The sequence below is a fragment of the Odontomachus brunneus genome, unplaced genomic scaffold (genome assembly GCF_010583005.1).
Source record: "Odontomachus brunneus isolate Ranch 3 - 2012 unplaced genomic scaffold, Obru_v1 Obru_scaffold_019, whole genome shotgun sequence".
Classification (NCBI taxonomy): Eukaryota; Metazoa; Arthropoda; class Insecta; order Hymenoptera; family Formicidae; genus Odontomachus; species Odontomachus brunneus.
Window position 1 is genome coordinate 434,013 of NW_022639469.1, and position 10,253 is coordinate 444,265.

At 36.1% G+C, this 10,253-nt stretch overlaps 1 protein-coding gene across 2 annotated transcripts; it reads right to left on the reverse strand.

The window, feature by feature from the left end:
• Nucleotides 1-296: 296 nt before the first annotated feature.
• LOC116841883 (ATP-dependent RNA helicase DHX33) lies at nt 297-9,920 on the reverse strand. 2 transcript variants are annotated; one of them, XM_032810335.1, is made up of 8 exons: nt 9,544-9,920; nt 6,802-7,123; nt 6,338-6,633; nt 4,960-5,195; nt 3,957-4,307; nt 3,273-3,465; nt 2,277-2,553; nt 297-1,064 (listed from the first exon to the last, which is right to left on the reverse strand). In XM_032810335.1, the coding sequence occupies exons 1-8, from the start codon at nt 9,768-9,770 to the stop codon at nt 888-890; spliced, it is 2,079 nt and encodes a 692-aa protein (XP_032666226.1). In that variant the 5' UTR covers nt 9,771-9,920; the 3' UTR covers nt 297-887. The 2 variants fall into 2 exon arrangements, with proteins under 2 accessions (XP_032666226.1, XP_032666227.1); XM_032810336.1 differs by lacking the exon at nt 9,544-9,920 and adding an exon at nt 7,391-7,586.
• Between the last annotated feature and the right edge of the window lie 333 nt (nt 9,921-10,253).

Here is a 10,253-nt window from a genome sequence, read left to right on the forward strand (position 1 = left end):
TCGTTCGTTTGGTGGCGGAGAACCGCCGTTTCTCGCTCATATTAAACTTGCACTGTTCTCCAGCTGCGAGAACAAGGTGTATATACGCTGAGGCGAGAAGGATGCGAAGGATGCGGGAGGGTGAGGTGCACTTAAGTGTTGCAGTATAGTGGCTGCATCTTCACTTAATTACGTTTCTGTGTAAATCGTACGGGAGTCGGGAATTGTTGCTCGGAAGGAGCGTTCGCTCCTCATCGATGGCGTGACGGGATGAATCGGGATAGATGAATATCGGCCGCGTAATCACTAAACACACATTTAAATAAAACTCTTTTATTAATTACACGTAACAACAATTTTATTTGCACATCTTATTAAAGTATATAAATAGAGAAAAGTCGCTTCCTCCCTCCTCATCTCAATAAGATTGTCGATGTGAGCGAAAGTCGATGAAGAACTCCAGATATAAATAGGACAACATTAGAGTTGGAAAAGTTACTTTTGAAAAGTAATTTTTTACTACCCAGACTAGTATAACTATTATATAAGATGTCTTAAAGACATTAAAAAAAACGTTGTATTTCTCTTAAACGTTTTTTAGACAACCTTAAGGCATCTTTTAGAAATTTGTGGTAATTATTTATTAAAATAAGTAGCTTAGTGATATCGGCGTTACTTCAAAGTAACGCGTTACTTCGTAACCCCTTTGGCTATACAATAATTATCTAAAAACCAATTGCCGTCACTTTTCAATCGATCTCTCAAAGCTTGTATCAATAGTGCTACTTGATTTTTCGTCATTTGTACAGCATCGTCTCATTTATGCGACAGCCTCGATCAGCTTCGCTTTACCCGACGTCAGTGAAAATAAGCACCATATAAATAATGCTGTGGCACAAACAGTTGCGTCAGTTGCGTCTCCTAGGGCCGGTATTCTTTTCAGTCAACCAGCCGGGGTCGATGACAGACAGACCGCGAAGGTAACATTTGTAAGTGGCCACCATTTCCGTGAATAGCACCATCGACGTCTTCGTGCCGTGCAACGCCGAGGAAGGATGTATGGTTACCGGCTGCTTCGTGAACGTCTACAACAAACATGTAACGTAATTATACACAGAATTCTCTCCGCCGACATAGGAAATTATCTATGTGAAGAAGAGGAGGTATAAACAGGAACCCACGCGATGAGACGCGGAGGCGAAAATAATTCGACGTAGTTCCGGAGCGCACACACACTTATATCCCGTGTTAAGCATGCCTTCGTCGTGCAAGATTTCACGAAATTGCACGTACGTATCTTCAGGGCTGGAAAAATTATTTTTGCGAAGTAATGCATCACCGTTACTATACCATAAAGCAACTCGCTACTGTTGTTATTACTCAAGAAGTACTCTCTTAAAATGAGTCAGTCAAACATCACTGAAAACAGTGAATATACACTAATTGCAGTTATAAGTATAGCACTGAAAGTGCTCAGTGCTATACTCATAACTGATATCAGTGACTATTCACTAATTCACTTTAAGAGAGTAACTTTCTTTACTTATCTTTTTGACCAAGTTTTGAAGACCCTTTTTTAGAATTCGCTTGTGCTTACATTCTATGTACATATGTTCTACAGGATGTCCCAAAACAACCTCCAAAGTCCTTCGTTAAAGTTACTGGGAAAAAGATAAAGGAACTTTTTGTTTAATTTGACTTAATGTACAAGCACACGACGGCAGATGTCGCCACTACAGCTATCATATCTCGCGTAATCATTCAACAATCTTCTTTAATTAATATTTCGATAATTATTGCGAATATCGCAAACGATAGAGGACTTTTATATTCACTTTAATCCGTACTATGTCTCCATCAGAGCTTCGAACATTGTTCTGGGACACCCTGTACATGTGCGCAGTAACGATAAAAGTAATAAGATTATATTTGTTATCATTATCGTTCCTAACAAAAAAAAGAAACGTCGTTACCAGGTCGTTATTGAAAAAAAGTAACTTGCAATGCTAATACCGTTGCAAGTAACGTATTATTTCCCGACCTGGCGAATTTCGTGTCTAATTCTCGCCGCTTCCGCGTGCTCTGATAAGATCGCTAAAAATAGCAGCTTGTCATTGATCAACGAAAATTCCGATTCGCATTGAAGTTTCGTAAATAGCGTAACATTACGGATGTTCGTACACCGTGTAAAAATTCCATCACTATGAAATCCGGAATAACGCCCGATCTCGGGAAACAACCGCTAGGAAAATATAACAGCGCGGAAATAATAATACTGTGTCGAAAGGTTTGCTCACCGTGACATACGTCCCGTCCCGTTGCAGTTCCGCGAGATTCTCATGAAGTCCTTCGAGCAGAGCTTTTCTGAGTTGTTCCGTATTCGTTCCGCAGCTCGCACTTTCCAAATTCGCACGTTCCGCCAACGCCGCGAGCTGTTGCCTTACCTCCGAGCCATACTGCAGATTTCGATAGTGCAAGAAGTTTTCGTGGCACCAGACCTTCTTTTGCTTGGTGCTCTGGTATTGGCGGAATATATTCAACAGCATTACGTGATCTCCCTCGGGCGAAGTGAAACTGAAGTACAACGAACATTTTCCGACAACATTAAATCACTTAACGAACTGTGGCACAAAACACGTTTTATCGGGTGAACAGTTGTTATCTCGACAAATCGAAATCTCGAAATTTAGAAATTGGAACAATTTCTCGAAAAGACGAAACGTCAATATTCTGAAATATAATTTTCTCAAAGTATATGATTTTTGTAAAACTATCCACAGAGAACAAGAAAATCAAAATGATGTTAATTTAACATCATATTGATCAAATTTACGTTATTCTTTGGTCCTGATTAAAATCTCGATCTTAAATTACTTAAAAATGGTTTTATATTGACTCCTTTTTTATTGTGTCTTTTTCATTTCGTTTTTTTATTTTCTTTCGATAAAAATTGTATTTCGGGAGATTGTTTCGGTGCACATTTTACGATTAAAAATGCAATGTAATTACTTTCGTAAGTATACTACAATGTAAATTATAAATATTACACATTGCATATGTATTTGCAATTATACATTTCGTACAATGTGCAATTTTAGTACATTGGTTTTAGGAAATGCACTTTATCGCAGATCCGATAATCTGCAAGGATTCACACCATGCTATTTTGATTCGTGTCTCAATTGCGCGTATTGTCCTACTAATTAAAAGAATTCTACTAATTGTTCTACTCAGACTTTCAGTGAAAATGATAATACAGAGGCAAATAAACTGATAGCAAACAGATGCCATACCGTTCGCGTGCCTTGACAGCTTGTACCCTTTTCGCAGTCGAGTCTATAAATATCGATTCTCCCGATAGTAAAGCAACAACTGTCAATGCCTCTTCTAAACACCTGTGTTCCACCGACGCAAGGATTACTTTGGTGAATCGAGGGTCTAAGGGAAACCGTGACATCGTTCGACCAAGCGTAGTCAGTTGAGATCCTATTCGGAAAAATATACAAACTTTACTGTCTTCGTGTCAAAACAATTACTATTAGTCGCATCTATGATACAGTAAAGATTTTAACGTAAAGATCAACATAAAAATACTAATTCCTAAACATATAACTAATCTTAGGCTATCTTCAGGATTAAGTGCGTGCCCAGGCGTTAATACTTTTACTTTGCTAATTGATCACTAATCGATGGCTTTTTATCGCGTATCGGTTTCAATGCGGAAATGAAGATCCTAACATGCTCATGCAGTATACTGATTTTCTTATTGTGTTAAATAAAAAAAGTTGCTTACTTTGAAAAGCTAGAATATAGACAAATAACACAAAATAAAATTATCTCTTCCAATTCCAATTATTATAAATAAATCTGTCTTCTTTAAAATTATTTTTTGACTACTTCCATAAGATAAACTTCAAGAAACTATCTTCTCTTAAATAAACACGTATATGTTTATTGTTAAAAAAAAAAACTCGTACCTGTAATTGCGCCTAAATTCTCCAAACATTTCATGGCTGTGTCTATACCCTGCTTGGGTGGTTGGTCCATGAAATCAAAGGTAGTGATGTCGATTCCGATAGCGAGAAGTTGAAGGACGACTCCCGTGAGATTGCACCTTTTAATTTCGGGTATTGTCGTATCCTCCAGCCTGTCAAATTCTTCTTGTGTGTAAGTTCTGTAACATTTGCCGGGTGCTTCTCGACCGGCTCTTCCCATCCTTTGTCTTGCTTGTTCCTTTGAGATTTTCTCCACTTTCAACATATCTAATCCTGTCATCGGATGATGAGTCCTTACCTTGGCAACACCGGTATCAATCACATGACGAATACCTGCGTTATTAAATTTTGCGTTATTAGATTATTTCATCTAGCTTCTAGATTGCTATCACATTTTTTGTAAATTTGTTTCCAATATTTCATGAATATTTCAATTTACTTCTTCAAGAAGAGGAACAACTTGAAACTGTTTCAGATTATTAGTTTCAAATTGTTCTTCTCCTTGGAGAAATAAACTGAAATGTTCACTAAACATCGGAAACAAATCCGCGATGGACGCAGCATCAACTCGTACAGCATTTCTCAATATCGCGCACGTGTGCTTTAAAATTGAATATATCAAATTAAATTTCTCATTAGATTCCTAGAAATCTCAATCAACTATAAATTGAAAGGAGTTGATAAGTCAAATGGATTGAAAGTCAAATAGATGCATAGCCTAAACGCAGTAACACGATCCAACAGTCACACGTCATTTATTTTTAATCGCACATTAATATAATTTTGCACATTTCATTTTGAGTCTCCTCTAAATTATTCAGCCGAGATTCGAACCGAAGTATTTCGATTTCCCGCTAAATTATTAAGCCGAGATTCGAACCGAAGTGTTTTTAGAAATTTTAAAACATGAATGAAAAAATTTATTAATAGCAATAAAAATTGTTTGTTACTACTTTGCTTGAAAAATTAAAGTAGATATACATACCACCAATGGTAACAGACGTTTCGGCAATATTAGTCGAAAATACTACTTTGCGTGACCCCGGCGGTGACGGTCTAAAGGCCTCCAACTGTTGACGGGTAGGTAATGCCGAGTACAATGGAAAAACCATTAGAGGCGGATTGTCGACAAGATTGCTCAGATGCTTACCCAACTCGCGAGTGTACGTTACGGCCGATTCTATCTCTTCTTGACCAGTTAAAAATACAAGAATATCTTCACTGAAAGCAGAAAAATGAGAAATCATACGGAATTAGCGACATAGTCACACGTGTATTTATTTTACAGAGCTTTCTCTATACCGCAAGCAATCTTCCTATTAGCGTTATGAATGTGACTAACCCTTTTACTATGGAGTACGTCTATAGACGTACTTGACTAGGTGAACTTATGGAGTATGTCTATACATGTACTGACAAAAAATTCAATAACAATTAAATTAGTGGATCTTTACAAAACTTGGCGCTAAAGGGTTTTAAGGATCGCTGAGTACACATTTGAGGTCAAAATTTAAAAATTTTTGCAGCTTAATTGCAGGTAACAAGCACTTAACAATTTTATTATGATGCTATTTTATATCGTTTTGTTCAATTTAAAATAGCAAAATAATCGAAATAATAATATTTTTACCCTCGCATTTAGCTGGTGAATATTTTTAAAAATGTATTCACGGCCCCAGAGTGCATCACATGGAGATTTGCAGTGGGATTTTACACTCCTTATATTTTTATTTTTATATTGTATTTTTTTTACACTTTTTAGATTTTTAATTTTTTCATAAAAAATTTGTTTTAATTATTTGGAGAGTGTTTGACATTTTGATCCATTATATTGGATCCGCCATTTTTAGTTTTCTAATTTTGACTTTAAATTTGTTTTCAGCAACTTAGAAAACTCCTTACCGAGCTTTACAGAAATTCGCCAATTTATTGAATTTTTAAATATTTTTTGTCGCCATATTGAATCCGCCATTTTGAATTTTCTAATTTTGACCTCAGATTCGTATTCAGCGATGTCAAAAATAGTTATATGCAAAATTTTATGAAAATGCGTCTAATAGAACGCTCTGCATATTTTTGGCCCACTTAGTGATTTTGCTTTCCACAGTGAAGGGGTTAATAGCTTGATCTGGTTTCTATAGACCGCGTCCTTTATAAATTTGTATTTAAAGTTTCGTAAATATTCAAGTTTACTTCTTCACGAAGAAACTTTCAGGTTCTGTTTTTCTCCTTGAAAAAAGTGAACTAGACAGTTCGCAAAACATTGGAAACAAGAATCTATGAAAAGCATAATACCAACCCAGAAACTAGATCAAATATTTCTTCACATTGTGGAAGCCTAAAATATCAGATTAAATGCTTACTTTGGGGGCGCCTCGCGATGTATTTGAAATAGTGTAGCTAATGCAGGCACCCAGTAATTTTCGTACGTGGAAACTGATTGATAAACTTTTATTTCGTGTTGCCGACCTTCCAAGTAAACCGCTTGCGCATTGAAATACTTAACGAACTTGTCTATATCCATCGTCGCCGACATAATGATGAGTTTCAGGGGCGGCAACTCTTTTTTCAACTCCCGCAAATGTTGTGCCCGTTTCGCTACTCCGAACAGAACGTCGGTATGCACAGATCGCTCGTGAGCTTCGTCGAGTATCACCACCTGTTGTTATGTTACAAGATGATATAATGATCAGCAACGTACAATTATAGCGGTTAATATTATACATAGCGACAAACAAAATGAATCAAAGAAATAATATAAATAAAGATAATTAAAAGATTGATAACGAAAATTGAATACGGGGTAATTTTAATTGTTTTAACGTACCGAATAATCCGACAGATGTGGATCAGTTATCGCCTCTCGCACCATCATACCATCTGTCATATACTTGATTTTCGTTTGAGAAGAGGTCATATTCTGAAAACGGACGCAATATCCGACTAATTTTCCCAATTTGACTCCTTGTTCTTGAGCGACTCTTGATGCTATGCTAACCGCTGCTACTCTGCGCGGTTGCGTGATACCGATACATCCAGATGTGGCTAAACCAGCATCAAATAAAAATTGCGGAATCTGCGTAGTTTTGCCACTGCCAGTCTCTCCAATTATGATCAGACTATCGTGCTCCTTTATAATGTTCATCAATCTGAAAATTCAAAATTTCTTCTGTTAAATGCTTCAAAGATTAACTATTATTCATAAATATCTTAACAATTTAGGAACGACTTATTAAAATATTAAAATATTAAAACGTTTAATCCTTTTTAGTAAGGAAAAATTATTGCTTAGAATAACCTAGGAGAAAAGTAAAATTGTAAAAGGATTTGAGTGCATAGACCTTATCTTTGAGAAATTTGCAATTAAAGTTGCAATTAAATTAAATTATCTGCTCAACTGTACAAGAAGTACTCACACAGACTTCTATATAATATCTAGGGTTGCATTCCAAAACGTTCTTTTTGAGAAAAATTTTACTCAATAACTATAGTTCACGTTACATATACTATAAAGTATCGAGTAAAATTTCGTCAAAAAGGACGTTTTGGAACGCAACCTAGACAGCTAAATAAGTATAGTTTAGTTAAGGATTGTTTGGTCGTCCGCCATCTTTAAAAGAACCTCACATAAGTGGCAAGAACTTGTGAGTGGGAGGAAGCAATATGCTATAGTGCGTGTCACTACTACTCCTATAAGGATGCCAATTTTAACTTACAGCAAGCAGCAGCGTGTGGAGGGGATACGCACACAAGCGAGCCAGCGACAAACTTCGACGGCCGAAGAATCAAGCGTACACGTACACTGTCTCTCGCTTGGTGCGTATCCCCTCCACACGCTGCTGCTTGCTGTAAGTAAACTAAAAGTGGCATCTTTGCTGCTATATGATACGGTCCTTTCAAAGATGACCGCCCGATATTTTTCCAAACACTCGCTAAATACGGGTATTAGTTTAGTTTATATATAGAAGTCTGTAGAAGTACTATAATTTATAAATGATAAAATTCAAAATATTTTGATTAGGCAGACTAAGTCACACGCACATTATATCTTTTCATCTGCAGCCGATGAAGTTCAAGTCCTCGAAGCATAAGCTTTTTTTTAGTAACTACTATATTTTATAATTTCATCAATTTTTATTATTCTTTGTAGCAAAAATATTAAAATTATATATATATATATATATATATATATATATATATATATATATATATATATATATAATATAAAATAAAGTATAACAAGAAAATATATGATTTAATTATTAATGATTTATTATAAAATAATATATATATATATATATATAAATTATTTATTATAAAATTCGGACATTGCCATATAATGTTGTGGATGAAAATTAACGTATTTTTGTTCAAAATTATGTATAAATTACTTTATGATAAAGAAAATAAAGGAGGCTTCCTTTAGTATTTTTGCTACAAAGAATAACAAAAATTAATGAAATTGTAAAATGTAGCGATTACTAAAAAAAAAGTTGACACTGCAGGGAATACTTATCGGCCGCAGATGCAAAGATAACGCACTTTAGTCTGCTCTATCACACTCTCTTCATTTTCTCTCTCTCTCTCTCTGCTTATTAAACTTAAGTTACCGTACAGCTGGACGAATGCCCAACTTTTATCGCAAATTTCTCAGCCTCATGCACTAAACTAAACCTCATGCACTGAAGCCCTTTTACAATTTTAGTACACTCAGTATCCTCCTTCAAATAAAGCATGACTCTATTTCGCATTTTGCCATCTTTTTGTGAATATATTGTAACAAATTACACCAAAGTGAAATAAAAAAGAAATTCAGGAAAATTTGTTCTAACAAAGTTTTTTTTCAAATTTATTTCTTAGGGCGAGTAGTTTGATAATAATTTGATCTTATAATCTTATTTTTCCTCACACTGTATTATCGATTAAATGAATGCTCTCACTATAGATTTATATAGGTAGACTGCGTCTATTGTAAGAGAAATTGAAGACAACATTTAAAGTGAGAAAATAATAGCAGAGGTGTGTGACTAATATGCATATGGAAATAAGGAAGAGAGAACAGTTGTACTAATGGCTCCTGTAGTAGTCTTCTTCCCTGTCTTAACATAAAATGAGAGAGCTACACCCTTGCCTGTCCTTTAGCGTTATCTTCAGCGCGTCTATAAGGAGACACAGTCTATCTATATAAGTCTATGGCTCTCACAGCAAACACTAATCCGAGTTTAACCAAGATTAACAGTGCTCTACTTTACCGACTGCAGTCAACGATATTCTATTATAATTCACCTATCATTGGTTGGTAACAAATAAAAATCACGATAACTAATTTAGATAAATGTTTTACACTATAAAAAATTAAAAATTGCATAAGTCGATATAAACGAAATCAACCTTCATTCAACTCAATGAGTTATCAACTGATTCGTTATCAAACTCTAGTCAATATTACGATTCTGACTGGGCAGTCATCCTCATATAAACAATGTCCGTGTGCACGCGACATTCTCGCACGTGATGCGTTGTGTGATGATTAGAGAAATTCACGGAAAAAAACTAAAGTAAAACTTACCTTTTACGATGATGATAGACGGGTAGCGTTTTTCTACATTTGTGGAAAGCATTCGGATCCTTGTCCTTTTCGGGTGCAGGCTGTTGGACCTCCTCCTCGTTCATTTTCTGCGCTTTACTAGGACCCGCACCGAATACGACAGTGTTAGGCCGTTTTGGGGTTAGTTTAGAAAAACTTGATGCGCCCATCATATTGTACTTCGAATCCAGGTGGTCGTAGACACCCATTTTAACGAGTGTAGTGAGAATACACGTGATTAATTCTTAGTACTTCGTACGTTCGTCACCTCAACAAGTGTGATACGCTACAGCTCACACACTGAGCCGTACGCTTATGTTTTCACCTACAGCTGTTTTCCCTTCCATCAGGAAATGCAGGAACGCGCACGCGCGTTAGCAAACTCTATTGTAGCCATTGGCTGCGTTTGGGGAGACGCTATTTAGCGCTATGAGTGTCTTTTGTCCTTGTTTAACTTTTTATGAATAAGCAAGGACAGAGCACACTCATAGCGCTAAATAGCGTATTCCCGAACACAGCTATAGACATGCATATCAAAGAGAAGCATAAGAGCGGCCACCAGCCTGATTTCAATGGCTAGAGGGGAGTGTCCCGATTGACCACGGTACGATTGAACACAACCAACCGATGCAAAGAATTATCTAGTGAATTACCAAGTCGAACCAATCATTACAATCTGTGTTCAATCGTAT